We start from the raw sequence: 22,241 nt of genomic DNA, 5'->3' as shown, positions 1-22,241 counted from the left end.
AGCACGAGCAAGAGTTACAAGTAGAAACATTGAAGATGCAGTTCATTCTCTCTATCCACCTCAAAATACACGTTCTTACTGAGATGATAATAATGACAATGAAGAATCAAAGCATCCATCCATCCATGATCTATACTGCTCATTTGGGTCATGGGGGCCGCTGGAGTCCATACTAGCTGACTTAGGGTGAAGGCAGGGGACACCCTGGACAGGTCACCAGTCTGTCACAGAGCTACACATAGAGACAGACACTCACATTCACACCTACGGACAATTTAGAATCACCAACTAACCACAGCATGTTTTTGGGCAGTGGGAGGAAGCCGGAAAACCTGGAAAAAATGCACGCATGCACAGGGAGAACACACAAACTCCACACAGAACACACACAAAGGGGATTCGGGATTTTCGAGCTCTGAGGCGACAATGCTAACCACTGAACCACTTTGCTGCCCAAATCAAAGCAATTCAACACAATTCATATGGATCCAGATAACATCCTGGGTCACGTCTTGGTAACTAGGAATTAAAGTGATTCCTGAAGATCTTTAACCTAATTCTGCAACCAAGAATTTTAATGTCAAATAGCAACATTATTTAAAACTGTTTTTTTTCTCCCACATCTGCATAAGGCCACTATTCTATGGTCAGGTTTAGGAATAAAAGAAGAGTTCCAGTTAAAAGCAAAGATGTAATTTTCATCAATATCAACATGCAAACTCAATCTCTCACATAAAACACAGATGCACCACATGTCCATCCTCCCCATTGACTTCCACATAGCTTCATACACACTAGTTCCTATGTTAGCAATGGACAAAATCTGTGTGGTGTAGAATGTCCAGTCCAGTCTCAGTGGACATGTTCAGGTACTTTCCCTGCTTCTCTTTTATTTCTGATGCTGAACTGCAATTAACAACCAGACACCCATAAGCCTGCTACTCCTCTCACTCACTGCCCACACTTCATGAAGCGAGAGCCTGTGTGCCGTTAAATACTGATCTGGGGTCAGAGATACAGAGCAGGTCACACTCACTACTGACGCTGTAGTGATAGCAAACCATTGTCGAGAAGATACGAGTGTCGGTGCTCCGACCTTTCCCTGGTGGCCCTTCTGTAAACGGTGCTAATGATAGCTCCAGGTGATAACAGCTCCCCGACTCTTCTTTCTTTCTTTCTTTCACACACTCCTTCCAGCTCCATCCTGCTACCCCATCCCTCTCTCCCTGTGCGGTGTTAAAGCCCAGGGTAATATCTCTCCCTCCCACTGATATCCTTTTGTACTCACAGGAAAAATCCTAGAAATCCCCTTTCCTGCTCGCCTGTTTAATCTCCTTATTGGCGTGGAGATTACAGCACAATGTGAATAGAAGAAAGAGGAGCAAAGAGCCAAGCACCCAGCGGAAACTGCTGTACTGTGATATGCTAGGACTTGAGGAATTACAAGGACGTCGAGAAAAAGATGGCCCCGAGGGCTTGACCGATAGCAGGGTTACACCAGTGAAATGCCAGAAATACTGTCTTCATGTTTACTGCATTTAGAACATGTAAAATATTCAGTCTTTTCTGAGAGTAGGACTAATGGCATTCTTTCAGATGGATAAGCAGTTACTTGAGGCAGAATGAAAAAGAAATCACTGGGCTGAGTTCTAGTTCTTCATTCTCAAATGGAAACAACTCCATTAAATGCAAAATGTACGCTATTTACAGCAGGAGGCTTACTTTCATACACTACATTTTAAATAGTTATATTTTGCTTCTTTTTCTGTACATTCTCTAAAACTAAGTTTACAGATTTTGGTGCAGTATATTACATATTTCTCAAATATGAGAACTACCCATTCCCTAAGCTAAGACTGCCCTCGAAAAGTCAGTACAGTGAGTCAGGTGCTAATTCAACCCAACAGTCAGTACAGTAAATCAGCTCTTTTTCTCTGCCGCATCAGAAAAAGTACACGGCAAGCCACGGAATTCTGCAAACTTAAATGACAGTATGTCAATTTAGGAACCGTCGAACAAGGCCAGACTATAAAAACGGCAAGAAAACATTGCAGTTTGCAGTCCAAGTGCCATCTTAGTGGCATTACTCAGGTTTTAACCACGTACATAATTCAGCCAGTGTTGACAGGTGCTGAAAAAATTCCATGCAGTTTCCTATTCCCGGTGATTATACATTTTGATTTGTGTCATATGAAAATCCATGAGGAAAATCAATCAGAAACACACGCATGCTGTATGTAGCTTAATATCAATTGCACATGTACTATAAAATATGATTAAAAAATAAGAATCAGATGACAAGAGCTTATTTCAGTCAAAACTGCAGCACTGTTCTGGTTTGGATTCAGTTTCAGATTGCTGCATGTTATTATTATTTTTTTTATAAATAGTTTTTCCTTGTGTTTCATTGTTTATTACTCCTGCATGGAACACGGCAGAGTTATGACGATCAGCACTGGTTTGTCTGTGTGTCTGTCTGTTAGCAACATTACTCAAAAGTGGACAAACGGATTTGGATGAAATTTTGAGGGAAGGTCAGAAAAGACACAAGGACCAAGTGATTAGATTTTGGTAGCGATGTGGCTTATAGTCTGGATCCACAAATTTGTTAAAGGTTTCAGTATCATTGAGAGATAGTGTCACGGCGTCACTGTAACCATGACAACAAGTGAACACTACATCAGCTGCCTGCTGACGACCACATGATTGTGGTCCTACTACAAATCCACTGCTGCGGGCCATGAATTGTTTCAAGATTTCATCCGTCGGAAATCATATGAATGAACAGCCTTGGTGGAGAACTGCGCTCTCTGATTGCGTTTCTTGGTGTATTTGCAATTGTTAGCTCTGCAAATGAAATGCAGCAAAAAATATTCAAAAGTCATCTTAGTACACAAAAAAAAATTCCATTTTTCACTCACTGAATCGTCGCTTCAGTCTGTGATGGCGCATCAACAATATCCCGTTTTAATGCATTTTACCCACAATGACAGATATACAGAAAAACTGACTGCAAAATTTCAAAATAAATGTTTTGAAGGGAGTGCAGGTCTTATGACGATGAGCCATGCTCCCCTGACTATCCTGTGCTATTAGATAAAAAAAAGAGGAAACAAGTTTTAGTTTTTGTGTGATAACAAGTTCAATATTTCATTATCTGAACTAAATATTTTCTTATCTCAAGATCATGAGATTAATCAACTTGCATTTAAAAAAAAAAGAATTTCAAGCTGGGCCATTTTCAACCTATGGGTGTATATACTTGTTTCATATGCTTGTCTCCAATATGAGCCCGTAAAGCAGAATAATAACAGAAAAACATGAAAAAAAGAATATTTCCTTCACTAATCTGAAAGCAGCTACTGTTTACCAGAGCTTCAGTCACCACTGCTCACTTGCAGCATTTGTCTGTAACTATGATGAGCAGCCACAAACATGGATGAACTCAAGCTTTACTGAGTGGACACTGGCAACACTTTGTCCATTTAACAGTTTGACACCATTCTTGCAGTGTAGAATTACATGGATTACACGGCTGATTGCCAGTGCCTCACGGCCACACAGCCTCTGAAATGAATATGGAGAGGAGCAGAGATCCACACAGACACTGTAGCCCTTCTAACAGTAGTGGCAGGGAAAACCACACTTCCTGCCTGCTAGCTTGTCGCTGTGCTAAATGAAGTGTGCAGCCGGCTACAGAGTCGTGTCAAGTATTGGCATGGAGAAGTTTATTAAGATAGCTCATAGAGGATGTGGCATGTGGCACATTATAGTCATGTAGCTTCATTGCCAAGTTGACAGCCTGCTGCTATTGTCCAACCTCTGTACACACACTGATACAAGAGTTTACCAATAAATCAGGCCTTAATGTGCCTTTCACTGCAACTTCTGGGGTGACTAACATTATTCAGTTTTTTTTTATTACTGCGCATGCACATTGATCAGCATTGACACTGATCATCTCGATACAATGAGTTAGTCTGCTGGAAAACCTTGGTTCTTGGCATTCATGTGAATATTATTTTTACAGGTAACACCCGCCAAAACATTTTTGCAGACCCAGCACACACCCCTGGCACTGGCACTCCCCAGCCAGGCAATGCATCCCACCACACTGGTAAGAACTGAAAGTGATGACTGCATCTCAGAACTTCCTAGATCCCAATCTGACCAAGTATCCAGGGGGTGTGCTGGCAAAAGCCCAATCAGAGAGCTCATCCCACAATGGACAGGACTCACTGGAACCACTGTCCTTAATATGTGGTTTCAGGACTCTGTTTTGAGGAAGCACTAACAAAATTTGTGGCATTTGACCAGTGCTTTATAAGCAAACAGGTATGTTGCTTAACGACTCTTGATGCATTGCCTGAAACAAATGATTCTTGTGTCTGGTAGTACAGTGGGAAGTCCTGAGTTCAAGACATACCAACTTATTATGTCAGTCTTATTGATGTGACGGCCTTATTGGATTTACCTGAAAACTTTAAAATGTTTTCACAGGCTACAGATTTTTTCCAATCAGCACCAAAATTGTCAGACATAATTCTCAAACCATAGCTCCCGAAAGTTATCAGACAGATTTTTAGATCTTTAGAACCATTTGTCTGATGCTGCCAACTGAAACTGCCAGCCAAGCCTCCACACAGAGAGTGGGTTCATATCTCATCAGCTGTTTCATCTATTGACACCAACTTGATGCATTCACCCGGCACCCTTCTTGAGGTTGTCAAAAGAAAATGTATTATTTCACCAGTGGAGAGGCTCTGCAGTAAGCAAAAATGTGTTTTTCCTATTACTATTTGATGTGTTGGCCTTATAAAAGTGGTTGTTATTTCCAGTGATATCTAGGAGATCTAGGAGATGGGACTTCATATCATGTTGACCAAGCTTATGGGGCAGCTATATTGCATGTAATCCTCTGAACACCCAAACTCGCCTGCAGGCTTGAAAGCATGATGTCTTAAAAAAACACACAAATATTGCAATATTGCAACATTTAAGAGAGCCAGAAACTGTAAAAACAGAAAGACTCACTATATCACCACTCATGCTTAACTTGGTTGACGTATTCAGTATCCTGTTCCCTTTAGGATGGCCGACAAATCTTGGAAGTGTTTGGCCACGTTACTGCAGTAAGCATCCTTCGTCACATCACATCCAAACTGCACTAATTTTATAACAAGGTTCAGAAACTGAATCTGGCTCCAGATGAAACCATTGTACAATTTAATATCACCTCACTTTTGCAAAAGAAACCATCAGAAAATGATAATTGCAAGACAGGGCATTTAACAACAGAATCAATTTCACCTCAATCAGATGCACTACCATTCAAAAGTTTGGGCTCACCCAGGCAATTTCATGTTTTCCATGAAAATTCACACTTTATTAATGTACTAACATCATTGCACCAGGGTTTTCTAGTCATCAATGAGCCTTTCAACACCATTAGCTAACACAATGTAGCATCAGAACACAGGAAATGTTCCTCTGTACCCCTATGGAGATATTCCATTAAAAATCAGCCGTTTCCAGCTAGAATAGTCATTTACCACATTAACAATGTCTAGATTGGATTTATGACTAATTTAATGTTATCTTCATTGAAAAAAAGCTTTTCTTTTAAAAATGAGGACATTTCTAAGTGACCCCAAGCTTTTGAACGGTGGTGTACGTTTTCTGTTTGATCTCTTACTAACTAGTGCCTTTTTCAAGTACAATTTAGTTTTCGGCAGACAAAAGCACATATATGAATGACACCTGGGTCAAAATCAAAACCAAAGAAGTAGAAGCTTTGACAGAACAAATCAACTCTGTGGACAGCGACCTCCATTCCAGCGGTTGCAGGCATTAAAACTTGAGTGCCAGTGAGAGTCTGACAAAATATAATCTACTGTCAGCAAAATCTACAAAAGAACTGATACAAGTACCAACTCCTTGAACTAGTGATACACACTGAATATACACAAGTCACCATGAAAAATAACATAGCAAGCCCGAAACCCACACAGCAGAGCAAATTCAGCGTTCCACACAGTGTATTATTTAAACTGCAAGTGCAACGGTGTATTCTTCGTGAACTGGGAGTGCAAAATTCAAGATATAGTGCCCTAGTCAGTCTAACACTAGACTCAGTTTGTCAGTCTGCCCATCTATGTTCTTCTCTACTCAGTAAAACTGTCTGTGTCTCCTCAGTTCCTTTGCTAAATCAGGTTTTCTGGATATTGTCAAAGCCTGAGCTTTTTATGCTGCTTTGTGGCAGAAATTGCAATTTTACTTTCTGTGTTTTGGTTCAATTCTGGTTGTTGGCTCCTGAGAATATGTAGATGCCCATGGTGATAAATGGATTGTCACAGGGTAAAATGATTATTGAAATCGAATGGTCTTGAGAGTAAGTGCATATAAAATCCCTGATGGAACTGAGACCCTTGACATATGGAATATGGTTAAAGTAGCGACAGTGTGAGTATTAACCTAAACCACCATCATTTTCTAAAACTAACCAGTAGTTTTTGTGTCTATAAAGTCAGATACAGGATCCAAACACAAGTTGTCTCAGTGACAGTCCACTACTCTTTGTAAATGAAACAACACAGGTACATTTTCGTTAAATGGTACTATAATGGAGCGACGTTAAATGAGGTGATGACGGTCTACTGAGCCTACTAGAAGATGGTGGAAGCCTTTTATGGTCCATATGAATGGGAATGATTCTTGATCATAACCAAGCCACGTGACAGGCTGACAACATATGAAACAGGTGATAACAATGGTAAAATCAAGAACTTCCAAAAACAAGTGCTACATTTGGCCTAGACTTTAATCTCCATTTCAGTCTGCCTTCTCTTTCCCCTGTACTCTGACTCTCCTCTTGTCACTTTAGCACAAACAAACAGATACCCATCACGCTCGCAGTTATTAGGAACACCAGCTATCTGCTGTTCATTTTTCTTTCTGAAAAGAATTTATTTTTGATTTTTTTTAATTGCACAAAACAAACACTTGCAAAACTCAACTACTTGTGCTTTGCTGAATACCAGATTCGGATTGGGCTCCAGCCCTACCGTAGACCTTAACACTCTCACTGCTCCACTGCTGCTCTGACACTAACAGCCAGAGTCCAGTCAGGCTTCGTTCAACACCACTGGTCTCAGAAAGCCTGTATCAGCCTGATTGCTAAATGTCCTATAGGTTGCACTTTAGTGTTCACCTTGTGAAACTATTTAAAATGCAAGGGGGGAGTATTTGGGCTCAGGGGTGTTTCTCGGTGTTAGCAATGTGTGGGGCTAAGCTCAGACCATGTGGGGTTGAGCTTAGCCCAAACTGCATTTAATTTTGTAGTGTTGTACGACAGTACCTTTCATATGAAAATTCTGAATTTGAACTTAATTATGTTAAAAAATTTGTTCTCAACAAAACTGATTGAATGGATAGATTCAGAACTGCTACTTCACTTTTTAATTAAATTTTTACATTTCTGATTGTCTGCTGTAATGTTTGATGGTTTGTACGGTATAAATAAAATAAAATCAGCAGCCTGACAATGTGATGGCAGCAGACTAGTTCTTCAAATACACAAATGTTTTCACTCATTTAGGGAATCTCAGGGGTATAGACCTCCATCCATCCATTCTCTATACACCGCTTAATCCTCATTAGTTCGGGGGGGGCTGGAGCCTATCCCAGCTGATTCGGGCAAAGGCAAGGGACACCCTGGACAGGTCACCAGTCTGTCACAGGGCTACATATACAGACAAACAATCACACTCACATTCACACCTACGGGCAATTTAGAGTGATCAATTAACCTCAGCATGTTTTTGGACTGTGGGAGGAAGCCGGAGTGCCCGGAGAAAACCTACGCATGCACAGGGAGAACATGCAAACTTCATGCAGAAAGATCCCAGGCCCACCCCGGGATTTGAACCAGGGATCTTCTTGCTGCAAGGTGAAAGTGCTAACCACTGTGCAGCCCTGGGTTTAGACCTTCTCATCTTAAATGTCTGCCAAGTATCCAATATTCTTCATTTACGTCAACAAAGTCATAGTCACCATGTATTACCTTAAACATTGTTTGCATTACCTGCTTGCATCTGTAGGACTTTCAGGGATAATTTCAAGGTATGCATATGTCGGGTAATTTTGGGAAGTCTGCTTCATGCAGTAGGTGCACAAACTGCCATTTCAGTTTTCAGAAATTACCTATTGGGGGGAATTCGACAAAACCTAAAACTACTTTCTGTAGTTTGGTTGATAATTTCATACTGGGATTCAGTGAACAGACGAAAAGAACGGCTCCCCAAATTATCTGGATGCATAATATAAAGTGAAAGACTTCTCAGATCAATCCAAAAATAGAGGTGCAGAATAAAACATTGCAGCATTACAACAGTAATCTAGAAGTGGGATGAAGGACGCATTTTCCTACGTAATAATGCAGCGGTCCCTCTTCTATCGCGGGAGTCACACTCCAGAACCCCTCGAGATAGATGAAAATCCACGAAGTAGCGACTATATTTATTTGATTACTTAAATATTTTTTAAGGTTTTATAAACTCTCCTGACACAAAGCATAACACCACAGAGCAACACTATGCGCAGCAAACAGACGTGTATGTAAAATGGACAAGGCCAGAACGCTGCACATGGGAGACAGAGGAGACTGACGCTACGGTCGCTGAGCCAATCAGAGCCCAGCGCTTTACACTGCTCATTTTATTTTGATTAAATATTCTTTGAATATGTTTTAATGATTACTTTTTAAATATATTTTTTATATTGCTTTAATTTTCTCGGCTTGAAAATGCTTATTTAACAGCAAAAATAATAAAAATAACGTAGTGATCGCAGAGCCGGTTGCTAAGACTGAACTGCTGCGCTGCAATGCACCATGGGGTGTTGGGGGTTTATTGTGGTTTCAATTAGTGTTACAGTGTTATTAGTGTTTGTGTTTTGTTGTGTTTTTGTGGCTCAGTCAGCCTAGTTAGTTTGGGTAAGTGTTGCCAGGATCGTGAGTGTGAAATGTGTTTGATGACTTCCTGCCACATTTAGTATAATGTCTTGCTCTGTGTGTGTCAAAATAAAAGCATCTGCCAGTTGCAGAATGCCTATATGCTTCAAAATCCGCAATACTAAATGCAATTTAAAAATCTGTGACACAGCAGGTGAACTGCGAAACGGTGAGGGACCACTTTAAATCTAATCACATTTAGATCCTAAAAACCACTGTGACCCAACACCAACTGGTTGCTGTCGAGCCAGCAATATGTCAAATCAAGGAGCATTCTCTCTGGTGGGAGTTTTGTTTAAACTTTACCTTTTGTTCTCACTGCTGCCTGACAGTTAAGCAGAAGCAGCACTGATTGCACCCCATGCCAGTAGAGTGTGCACCGTCCATGCCAAAAGAAGGCTGCAGAGAACTGAGCCTGAATACAAGAGGATGTTCCCCAGCCCCGCCCAGTCGCTCACTGTCTCTGCATCCACACACAGACAGCAGCAAGTGTTTGGGAATTAGATTAAAGATTCGTGGATAGTAGAAAAAACACCCCTAAAGCCCTGGAAGTCTGATATTGGGCTTCCACTAATGAAGAGACTACCTGCTCTGTCTCTAAAAAAGAAGTGAGTGAGGTGGAGAACCCTGCCACACTTGGAGTAAATCTAAGCCTAAGCCCGGCTCTCGGTAAAGGTACAACAGCAGGATTGGATGAAGCTTTTTCCCCAACGCCTTTGGAGCAGGAGCATCTGAGCTGGATGTAGAGTGAAGGGGATCAAAACTAAGACAAGCAGCAGAAGAAGAGGAATTTAAAGGATACGATCTCTATTCTGGAGCAGGTCCTCATTTCACTGTCTAGCGCTCCGGCAGGCCTCCCTCTCTCTCTCCTCTAACCCATGCAGTCCCCTGCTCGGCACACTCAATTATTTATCAGCTTACAGACGCACTGAGGAGAGTAGAGGGAGGAGGCAGCCGCAGACCTCCTCTCTGCTCTACACTGTTGCTCTTGTCTTTCACTCCTCTCCTTTTCAAAAGTGACCATCCCTCCATCTCTATCCTTCCATGTACAGCATGAATAATTAACACTAATGACCCAGCGGTGCAAACAAGAGGAAGAGAAACACGCTGGTCATCACCTTTTCCCTTCCTTCTTTTCTGTGTCTCTGATAAGCACCTGACTCCTGAGCAACCCTCAAGCTGCTCTCTTCCTTTTGCAGTCCTTTTCTCTTTCTCTTTGTCTTCCATCCAACTCCACCTTCGATGTACCTTTTCATTAGTTCCGGCTACTTGCTTTGTTTCCTCTCTTCCATCCCCTGTTATTTTCTTACATCCCTAACACCGGAGGTCTTTGTTCTCGCCAACAGTCTCTGAAGGGACTCATGGAAGAACTCTGTTACTGTTGTCAGATCGGCATCACGAAGATCAGTGCAACCTCAGCACTGTATGTGTGTGTGCAGAAGTACTGCAGTATAGCGAGTTCGTGATCGAATATAACTGAATACGTTCATCAATACGTTAATGGCATTAAAAAAAATTCTGTTTCAAAGAATCAGCCCGTGCAAGTGTGCGATTAGCAGCACAAGTCCAATCAGAGCCTGTAATGCGTGTGTCTGTCTTTGTGTAAACGTACAGTAGTCATGCAACTACAGCTTGATGATTTTTGCGTGCGTACGTATAGGCACATTTCTTGTGTGTGCGTATAGTATATTTGTGTCTCTCAGAAAGAGTGCAAGAGAGTTGGTAAGCAGTGGTGATAAAGAGGAATAGCTAATGTCAGCTGCACTGGCATCTGCCTCCGTATCAAAGCCCCCTGCTTGCTTCATATCTGCAGACAGCCACCAGCAACAGACTCTCCATCATTAGCTACTGTACAGTAGATCGGACTGAAAGGGAGAGAGAGACAGAGCTGCTGAGGCAAAAGAGGGAAAAGATAAAGTGAGAAAAAAACGCCTAAAAGAGGTAGAAATGCGGGCAAAGCTCACCAATGAACACCACAGCAGATCCACTAAGGCCACGACAGCATGTTACTCCTCTGTCCTTTCATTCTTCTTTTCCTCATTTATTGTATCGTTTAATGAAAATACCCTTTTCTAAAATCATTACCAGAGATTCAAACCCCGCCATAAGTAGCACTGCTGTGGAAAAAAGGAACACCAAACTTGAGCAAATTAAGACCATTTTGCTTTAAAGCAGATGCTCTTTTGTCAACAAGAAGTTAAAGGCAGAACGGTGTGGGTGGTTACAGAAGGGAGAAGGCTGACAGCTCAAAAAACTGATTTCTGCATCTGTTTGATTGCTGCTTGGTTACAATTAGACTTTTAAAGCAATTATAGTATAGTGAACCCTGGATTATCACACTAAATGGGTTAATCTAAACCATTTCCTTACTTCCCACAGTGTAGCTGAGTATACGTTGTCAAACTTAACAGTAAAATACACCAAACCGGTATATATCTCCAGAAAAATTTAACAAATGGAATAGAGCTATACTTGATACTTGTAATAAGTGTGAGAAGGAAAAAGATATACTTTTCCACTGTATTTGGCCATGTATGGAAATACATAAATTCTGACGAGAAGTGAAACTAAATACTTTACAAACTCCAGTACCCTTAGTCCCACAGCTATTTACATTAGGTTTATATTCAGATAATTTGTAAATTTAAAAAAAATCAATGGATATATGTAGATTTAAGCATATTAAAGGGGGAAAAAACATCAGAAGAGTAAGCAGGTGGTTGTCTGAGCTATCTTCACCCTTCCCCTTAGAGAAAATTACCTACACAATAAAACACCAACAACATCATTTGAATCAGATATGAGACCCTGTCATTTACTATGTTTCAAGAACAAATTTATCATGTGTGATGGAAGGATCCAAGGGCATGTAAACAGTGGTCCTCTGCATCCAAGAGGGTAGACATGTGCTTTTCCCCCTCTTTTTTCTGATACAGTGAACTGAAATGAACTATCACTCACTAACTTGGTCCCCAACCAGGAATTGGAATAATTTGGGGGGTTGGTAGGGGATTGACAGGTTTGTTTAATACATGTAATTGGATCTCTTTGCTATGGTGTGAAAACAATAAAAAGAATGTTGTTAAAAAAGAATAAAATAAGATACACCAAATCTATGGGTTCCATTGAATCATAATGCAAAATATGGCCATAAGGTTTGCTGTTACACAATAAACACCGACCATCGGACCGGAGCACCAGTAGCTTGGAAGCACACTCCTGACTTGCTGGGTATTTCTGCACTCCAGACAGACAGTTCGAATGTGCTCGAAGCCTCCTGTAGGTCTGCAGTACTGTGGGCTTCTTCAGGCGAAGGTCAGTACATGCTGTATTGCTGTGTTTCCAACTCCATGCGGCACGTCAATAAAAAGCCTTTACACACTTTCAGCCGAATCTCCTGAACCTGCTGTCTAGGCCCAACTCCCATGACAGGCACTGCGGAAACACAGACTCACACTCACACAGTGTGATGGAGCTGCTAATCCACATGATATTTAACCCACGTAATGGGACATAGCTAAAGCGTGCCAGGAGCTACATAAATGAAATATGTTGACTTCAAAATGATGTGTTTTGTCACTTTCTATGCCGACGTTTTATATCAAATAACAGAATAAAGTCTTCCAGAATTAACTCTGGTGTTTTTACCTCTGTGCATAAATAGAAAGTCCAATGAGCGGATACACAATGATGCATCATTTAGTCATGCATTAAAAAAATATGAGCCAGCAGATGTGATTGTTCACGTCAGGAATTTTGTTCCTAAATGTTCTCTTTTCACCACTAAATGCCAGTGATTTTTTAAAAATGAAAACCTGCGAAAAAAAATGCCATTTAGGATTAAAAACAAATATTGAACATGTACTGTTTTTTTTTTTTTTTTTTACACTACCTTGATTAGGGCTGAATAAATAGCCAAGTCTCCAAAGTGTCAAACAATAAAATGTGGCTATATATCCAATAAATTTGAATGGAATGTTGTCAGATTAACCTACGCCAGCATAAAATTAAATACAAATAGGAATATCATCTCTCATATGCACAGTGAGATAAAATAATTTCACTTTAGTAAAGCTGAATTTATAGAACCTGCTACAAACACTACAATAGTCACGGCAGAAATCTCAAAACTTTTATTCTGTAACAACTGGAGTATCCAGCAAAGTGCTTCATAGGGAAACCGAAATAGAAGACTCACAGATTTTGACTCGTCATTCAGTCTATTTGAAATCTCTCAGAGATGCATGTTGGAAGAGAACTAAAAACATTCTTATTCCTTCTTTTCTTTACTACTGTCCAACTCACTAGTGACAGTGCAAACTTCCACACACCAGGTGAAGAACACTATAGGATGGCTATGGTTCTGTCGACAATGGTCCCGCTACATCTGAATGACGCCAGAACAAACAAAATAGCTACATCTGGATCGATTCATTACTGCAACAGTTAGCTGAAGTCAGCCATGTTAAATATTAATGCTAAATAAGACCACATGAACAACACAGGTAGCATCACAGGACCAAAATATGCCTCATCTAAAATTCACAAAGACCACACTATAACACGGGCTTCACTTCCTGAAGCGCTATTAACAGTTTGGTTGCACTTTGACAACCTTTCATGTGACGCTGCCACTTAAAAGCAATTAATCAATGTCATCGTCACCTCATATCTCTCTCGAACATCTCTTTAATATGCTTGCTTGGGTTTCGAGCTGGAGATTTCAAAATTGTACAGTTGCAGCAATTCACTTGATTAGCTTGAAGCGATCAGAAGACGTAATGACACTAAATGAATGTTTTGTTCAATAAATCCAACAGGCTGGACCATTGTGCAATTTGATTACAGGAACTGAGAGATGCACACAGTCTGGTGTGATGCTGCATTGGAGCCTTCTGTTTGTTCCTTCAGCCTTTAATCCTTGAAATTTCCGTCCTAATTTGCGCTTTCTGTAGAGAGATTTAAAGTACAGCAGCATTGTACACAAAAAAATCACCCGTCGATGCAAATAACAAACAGCAGCAACATTTGTCTGGCTCATCATGTCAGTGATGCGAGTGCACGCTTTACTGTGATACGCCTGCGTTCACTGAGGCGCAACATTAAATTGAAAAAAAAAAGAGTGTAAGATACTAAATCACTATGCCTACTTTGGTAAAATAAATGTTTCCAAAAATGGTTATGATAACATAAAACTGGTTGCTGTTCTCATCCAGCATGATTTGTAAACACAAATTTAATATTTTTGAATTTTAAAATCTCAAAAAAAAAAACTCAAATTTTTAAAATCTCATGTGATAAGTGGTAAACTCACATGTATAGTTATGTTGTTTGGCAAAATGGGCTTTGTCACTTATGGAAAGCAAGTTTTAAAGTAAAACCAAACTTTAAATGAAATGCAGATTTTTCTTCCAACCTCCTTTATGTGAAGTAGTAATTGAATTCAAACAAGGGCAAACTGTGAAAACAATGTCTGCAGAAACACTCAGATGGAAACTGGATATGGCTGGCAGCAGAAAAAGTCCTGATATATACAGTATACGTGGTTTTGTATGTAAATGTTTGTATGTAGGATGAATTATTCAATTTATGAGCTATAAATAAAAAAACTTCATTCATTCCTTGCACTCCTTTTTTGACACATCCATATTTATAGACAACATTGGCACACGAAACCTTGCCTGGAGTGTCACACAGCAACAGCATCACCTCACATACAGGACTGCATTAAACCTGAGAGTGCCTGAAACACCTTAACATGGCTCTCTGAAATGTTGAGTCTCATTCCTACTCCACTGAGAGATTATTTGCTCCTCTACCGATGGAAAACTCTCCCTACCTGTTGGATAGCTGCAATCCTTTTGGAGGGAAAACAAACAAGAACACCACTGTGTTTCTGCCACTCTGGACACACATGGTTGCCTCCTCATCTCCGTGTTTAAGTGCACGATTCTAAACATCCCGTTCTCACAAATGATCTCGATTAGTGAGGATAAACGCAGTTTCTGCTGTATCACCTACAGTAAATTCTCTAAGGTCAGACTCATAAAACAAGACATCATGTTCTTGCTTACTACAGCAGCAGAGATGGAAAGTATCACTGTAGCTGGGGTGCACTTTATCAATGACAATAAAAACGCCGGATCATTAATACATGTCTGTGTGAGTGGGACGTCGTATAAACCTCTATGCCTTGCCACTTTATTCACTCTCCTGCACACAGGTGGCAGCTCAAAAGAAATCCTTTTCTACTCCTTTTACTTTCTGGTACAAGATTTTTTTTAAAAAAAGAATCAGTAAACAAGTTCAGCACCTCTGATCTGATAAGTCAATGTGCTAAAACTTAAGCGCTGAGATCAGAGAACAAGCAGAGAAACTCACAGCCCCACGCATAATGTCAGTGTTACGTACGTCGTCGTGTGAATGTGTGTGTCCCTGGTCCCTCAGTAATGTTCAGGAGCTCTCGCAGGGCCCCAGTACTCACCCAGAAATACATCATCATCTCGGCTGAGAGGGAATGGGAGAGCAGGGGGTGGAAGACGGGGGTATGCAAGGACACTGGAGAGGCCAGAGCGCTTCCTCTTTGTCTGCCTGTCCTTTTTGTTGATGTGTTTTTCAGTACGTCTGTCCTGTTCTGCTCTGCTCGTCTTCTTCTTCTTCCTCTTCTTCAATCACTTGACTTTTTTTTGTTTTGTTCTGTTTGTAAAGTTTTTCTGAAAAGGTTTTTTTGTTTCTGTCAGCACTGACTGCTAAGTGTTATCGGATGACCAGTTAATTGCCCCTGTGTTTGTGGTTTGTAAGTATAAAGTCCTTGTTTTATTTGTGTCCCTCTGCCCCCAAAGGCAGTCGGTCTTCCTGTCCTGCTGACTCTTCTGAAGCGTGATTCCGCCTCTCAGAGTGGCCGCCGAGGCTCTCACTTTGCTTCTCCTCCACCTGAACCATTCAAAGAAGTCTTCCTCAGCCTCTTCGCCGTAGGGGGAAGGAAAGAGAGAGAAAGAATAAGAGAGAGGCAACAAGGAGAGAGAAAGTGCTACGATGCGTAGTTACTGTACCTCCCCTCCGCTTTTTATTCTTTCTTTCACTTCTCTTCACTTGTCCTCCTTCTTCTGCTTCTTATTCCTCTTCTGCTGCAACTTGCCAACCTTTCCTGAGTGCTCAGCTCTTTCTGAGTCCTTTTTCAACGTGTTTGCACGATGTTAACTATCCCTCTGTTTCACACACTGAAGCCTGCCTCCTCTCAGTCTGAGCACACTCTCTCCCTTTGCCTTTCTTCGTCTCTCATTCCGGGCAGCTCCCGTTCAGCAGCTCTGTTCTGAGTGAAGGCAAGTCTGAGACGGACTTTCTCCAACAGCGTCCCTGGGTGAAGAGCGCTGGAGAGGCTGGGGGGGTGGGAAAAGCTGGAGATCACCACGCGGTACAGTAGCACAGAAGCTTTCAAGCAGGGAGAGAGAAAGAAAAAAAGAGAGATTGAGAAGGAGGGAGGAGGGAGGAAGAGACGAGCTGGTGGAGGGACGCTGGTGTTGCAGAGACGCGCTGGAAGTGGAGGATGGCGAGAGGCTGGAGAGAAGTTGTGGGAAAGCCGACGGGGGAGCCGGAACGAGTGTGGCAAGGCAAGACACGATGAGAGAGGGAGAGGAGGAGAGGCACAGAGCTCTCTAGAAAGAGACAAAGATGGAGCAGCTTGGCTTGATGTTGCATATGCTAAAGAGACAATGATACCAGCCGTCTTCATTAAGTTGCACTGGGAGCGCTGGGGAGGAAGAGGAGGATTGGAGGTTCGGCGGTGTTGTGTGGGGTGGTCAGAGTCACCATCAAACAAAATACAATTTGGAGCGCTCGTAAGAAGAGAGGGGTAGAGAGAAGGAAGAGAAGTCAAAGAGATAAAAAGAAAAAGCGAAACTGAAGCTGCTGATTCTCTTTGTTGTTCTTTTGTTCCTTCTGTTTTTTTCTTTCTGGAGGAGGGAGGGAGTGGTTGGGTGTGCTGGTGCTGATGTGTCTGTGCGTATGGATGGATGTATGTGTGCTGCTGGGGTGTATTGGCTGATTGGTCGAGCTGGTCTGGCCCACAGTAGCGCAGAGGGAATATTGTAGGCTGCATGCTCAAGCTGTGCACAAATCTGTGTGTGTGTGTGTGTTTGTGTGTGTGTGCATGCAGAATGTTTTACATCTTTGATTCTGTAAAAATTTGTTTACAAATGAGTTGTGCATCTTGTATGTCTCCCTCCCTCCGACCCCTCCACACACACACACACACACACACACACACACACACACACACACACACTGACCAAAACATATGATTTTTGCACCCCAGGATGGGCTTCGCATCTGCATCATTACATACATGTATATTATGTGTGTGTTCTGCATACATTTGATTGTTGTGTTTGCAAAGTGGCTGGGCAAGATAGACAGAGAGAGAGAGAGAGAGAGAGAGAGAGAGAGAGAGAGCGGAAGGGTTGGCTGCTGTAGCCTGCCTCAGCACCCCCTCCAACCCCACCACGTTATAGCAAATGCACTACTGAGGCGAGCTGCCATTTTAACCCCTTTACTGCCTGAAATACTGCACTGCACACAGTATTGGCCACAATGGAAATGCTTGGCCACTCCCATGCCACTCCATTTGACTTCAATTACACGCACGGTAAAGGGGTCAAACTCCATTATTTTTTTGAGAAATTTAAAACAATTATCAATCTTGCTACTTGTGGACAGTGATCTTGTTACTACCAGAAACACATGAAAGAAACGCCACGAAAATGTACATCTAAAGTGAAATCAGTGGATTTTATAAGCAACTAACCACATTCAGTTATATCAACTTTTCTCTTTGTCGAAGGAAAAACAGTGGATATTTAAAGTCTATCTAACAGTAAACCATTAAAAAAAAGTAAGTGTTCTGAGTGTTATACCACAAGAAACTTTTAGCAAAAGAAATTGACACATGTAAAATTTGGTTTCAAGTCACAAGACATATTCACTACTATGTGCTCTGAAATGGCAAAGAAGGTGCTGCAGCCCAAATGCAACGTACCAAACACGTAAATGAACCTGAGTTCTATTTCAGCAAACTGGTCAGATGTGAAATCACAAATGTGCTCCATAGTTACAGAATATTTTGGTCACTTAATGGTTGTGGATTAAATAACCTACTGTAATAAACTACGCACACAGAGCAACTTACTGTATTGGTGGGCCTACACTTCCACCAATGACACCTGATCTCTAAAAGGGAGAGAGACAGCCGATGTGGCCCCACAGACCTGAAACAGCAGATTATCTATAAATGACATCTGCACAACATGTCCTTTTAGCATTAACCCTTTGACACCTGAATTTATTTACAATTACATTTTTACAAACCTTTTGCATGTTTTTGCTTTCCAGATGATGCTAAAATAAGTGGAGACTTTGTCTATTACACATAGATCAGATATATAATAATAATAATAACAGATAATAACTAGGTCCCACTCCGACTGGTCCTACGAGAAACCAGTGCTTGCAAAAGGTTCCGAGGTACATACTGAATATGCACAAGCCGGCACTGGAGGAACGAATACGCTATCTCGGCTGTAGTCTGAATGAAAGTGGTATGTTACCAGTTTGAGACAAGGGGTTAACACTGTAGTGTGTGCATGCGCAACTGTCAGAAAATCGATGCGACGTGCAGGGTTCGTTACGGTAAATGAACTCAAATACATTGTGCTAGAACTTTTTTGGCTCATTGGTGCAAAAAGAAAAATTGCAGAGTTCTCATTTTTCATGACTAACTAATCATACAGACATGGTGTTTTCCTCAGATTAAAGGTTGTTTTTTTTTAAGTCATGGAGTTTGCAGGCTGCAATATTGACATTTGAAATGCTCTGCTCATAGAAAACCTTGCTTTTAGAAAACAGCCCATGTAGATAAAATCACTTGGTTTCAAGTTGGGGAAATCCAACACTAGAGGCCTTACTTCACTCTGCTCTAAGTCATTTTTGGTCACACACCTGTCTGAGTAACTGAGTGGAGACTAGAGGCTTCTCTGTTGCATAGCGAGTGTCTGTGAGGCATTTATGGAACACTGATAAACTGTATTTTCTATCAATAAACAGATGTTCAGAAACTGAGGAGTTTTAGGCAGTAATTTATTTATATTTTGCCTCTAGAAGAATCTGTAAATTCATGATTAGACGACCTATATTTTAAGTGCTTTGAAGAAAAGCTGAATTGTACAACTGCAGGAATGCAGTACAAAATGAAAGTTAAAGCAGTGCTCAGTTTATTTAAATGTGAAATTAAGTGATATTTGTGCCCCTAAAATCAATCAATAAATGTGAAAAATAATCGTGATTAATCAAAATAATCATGATTATCATTTTGATCACAATTGTGCAGCCCTGTCTAATTATATGGAAATATTACAACATTTGCTACAGAATGGATGATGTTCACCGAAAACAGAGCCTGGTCATTGTTGCCACTGCACTGAGGCACCACAACTCATTTGTGTGACTGCTTAAATCAGTATCACAAAGCTGTGTATGTTTACTGCAAGGCCTGATTTAATGTCATTCAAAACAAAAAATAAAAAATGAAATAATCATAATTTGGAGGCATTTGTCAGTGCTACAGCATATAACAAAGGTTCTGAATTGTTTACAATCAAAAAAGTCTCAAACAAAATCATCCCATTCTATAATTATTATTCTTTTAAAATAATGAATCAAGCCATCTTTTGAAAAGACCAGTATTTTTTTGTATCGCAATATGTTATGCAAAGTATGGCCCTAGTGTGAGGAAAGTGCCTTGAGACTAAAACAAACAAACAAACATATAAAATTAAAATTGTTTATATATATATATATGTATGTATGTACAAACTGTAAAACTATCCGGGAAAAGAAAAAAAAATGACATCAATACTAGCCAAAAAACACATCTGCTGTTCCCCCAATTACCTCAAAATATGAATGTAAAGAAGTTTAAATGCATCTCAAAGAATTATTTCATTAATCGCATCACAATCCTTGTCTAATCACAGCACATGAAGTAGGTAATAAAATGAGTCAGATTGTGTATTCTGCACATGAGAAAGGGTGGTTTCTTCAGTGTACAAAGCTGTGAGACAGTTTACACACATCAGCATTTTTTCACTCTTCCACTGCAAATGCAGAAGAATCTTTATTAAGAGCTTGATCGGGGAAATACATTCCTTAAGTTACATTAAGTCCTTTCTGTGTGGTGAGGGTTAATTGCTTGTCTGTTTGTTTTCTGTTCAGTCCAACGTTTGGGGGCTTGTGTGTCATTGTGTCATCAATAAAACACTATCACATTCATTTAAAACATTGATATAATTATTGTAAACAAGTCCTCAGCACCTCGTGCATGCTTACAGTCCATGTTAAATGGGCATGATGCTGTAGGCAATCTGATTTATTTAGGACACAAGCCATGTGGACAGCACCATTCCCACACCATCTTCATGGGTGGAAGGAATGGAATATAATGGAAATGTTTCTAGTGCGATATGTTTGATGATGCTTACCAATGCAAACAAAAAAAACAGAGCAAATTCATAGTTAAAATAAATTAACAATACCATTTTATCTACAGCCATTTGTGCGGGAATTTGGTTTTTAAGGCTTACTTAAAATGAAACCATTTACAGACATGTGTGCACATCTGGTGTGCAGTCGCAGCTCTAAGTCTCCATCACTTCTCTCTCAGAGGCAACCGAGAGATCAGAGACAGGCTGACTTGTGTGTTTTTTCTTAACAACTTAAGAACCAAAATGCTCTCAAAAGAGAACATTCTCTGACATATATGCCTGTCATGGTATTTATGGTCTGGGTCATGAACACATGAGTCCAGACATGTATGTCAGGAGGCTTACACAAGAAGACAACAGACTTCTGGTGGGTGTGTGTTTAGGAGTTGTGGAATAGGAGCAGAAAATCAACATGAGATCAGTCCACAGAGATGTAAACTAAATGTACAAAATGAATGCTCTTATGATTATTTAGGTGGAGAGTCTCCACGATGTTTGCATCCTCTGATAGGATGCAAACATGGAGACACAAGGCTTATGGATAAATTGTCAGCCAACTAAAAGGGTTTTCTTTTGTTCAAATGAATGATTGGTATTTATCTTCAAAGTAGGAAGATATGCCCTTTTTCTCGAGAAAAGTGTAATCAGTGTATTAAGAGTGTGTAATATTGTGTTGGTGTGCTGAGATCAGTAATCCAGAATACACTAAGTCAGAAGTACGGAAGAATACCATATTGTGCAAATGTGCTTTCACTGAATTGAAAACTAATGTTATATGTATACAGACTGCAGGTCATTATGCTCTCGGCTCCTGGACTGCACCAGGAAAGGCAAGAAGAGCTAATGGGCTTATTTCCACTGTAAGATTTCTATGAAATCACTAAGCTCAAGACACAAATATGTATATTGATTCTAAAACATTTCCATAGGCTACTTCATTCATTCAAGCCCCTTGAAAATTCAACATTAAGTCTTGATCAATTTTAATTAGGTTTTTATTGTTTGTTTTATGTTTCCATTTGGAAATGTTTTTTGAATTTGACATAAAAGTAAAAACAGACTGGTCCCGTCAATTGATTCTAGAAGTCACACAAAGGGAAACTGAGATCATCTGAGTGCAGTGACTGTGTCTCAGTGACACTAATATAATACTGGTGAATCTGTACTCCTGACTATAACTACATGAAGACAAAAGAATACTCCAAGCAACTCAGTGAAAAGGTTAAAAAGTACAAGTCAGGGGATGAGCACTTGAAAAGGCTGAGTCGATCTACTAACTGTAAGGTTTGCGGTTTGATCCCCGGGCCCTCCATGTGCTGATGTGTCCTGGGTCCGAGGGCACGTCTCTAAACACCAAGTTGCATGGCAGCCCTACTGCTATTGGTGAGTGTGTGTGGCAATCGATGAAGGAGAAACACGTTAGGATTTGCTTTGTAGAACCTTGTGCATTGAGCTGGCTCACAAGAGACTAGTGATGGAGGCCACCAAGACACCTATGAGTCTTCTGAGGCAGTTACAAGCTTCAGTGGCTGAAATGGACAAGACTGTGCATACAACAACTGTTCCCTGTCTTTCACCAGTTCAGATTTCTTACTTTTTACGGGATAGTGGCAAGAGAAAGCCACTGTTAAAAAAGCTCATATTCAGTCTCAACTAGAGTTCATTAACGGCATGTGAGAGACTCTGAAGTCGACTGG

At 40.7% G+C, this 22,241-nt stretch overlaps 1 protein-coding gene across 14 annotated transcripts in view; it reads right to left on the bottom strand.

The window, feature by feature from the left end:
- Positions 1 to 22,241, bottom strand: part of rbfox3a (RNA binding fox-1 homolog 3a) — a 600,072-nt gene that overhangs the window by 185,684 nt on the left and 392,147 nt on the right. Inside the window, exon 1 of one of the 14 annotated variants that reach the window (XM_051939197.1) lies at positions 15,495 to 16,433. The exons of the other annotated variants lie outside the window; for them this stretch is intronic. Within the exon in view, the coding sequence (XP_051795157.1) occupies positions 15,495 to 15,512 (18 nt within the window). The 5' untranslated portion in view covers positions 15,513 to 16,433. Of the gene's footprint in view, positions 1 to 15,494; positions 16,434 to 22,241 lie in introns of those variants that run through there. 14 annotated transcript variants of the gene reach the window in all.

The sequence above is a fragment of the Acanthochromis polyacanthus genome, chromosome 19, assembly GCF_021347895.1.
Source record: "Acanthochromis polyacanthus isolate Apoly-LR-REF ecotype Palm Island chromosome 19, KAUST_Apoly_ChrSc, whole genome shotgun sequence".
Taxonomy (NCBI): domain Eukaryota; kingdom Metazoa; phylum Chordata; class Actinopteri; family Pomacentridae; genus Acanthochromis; species Acanthochromis polyacanthus.
Note: the sequence above shows the minus strand (reverse complement) of the source record. Positions and strands in the feature narration are given on the sequence as shown.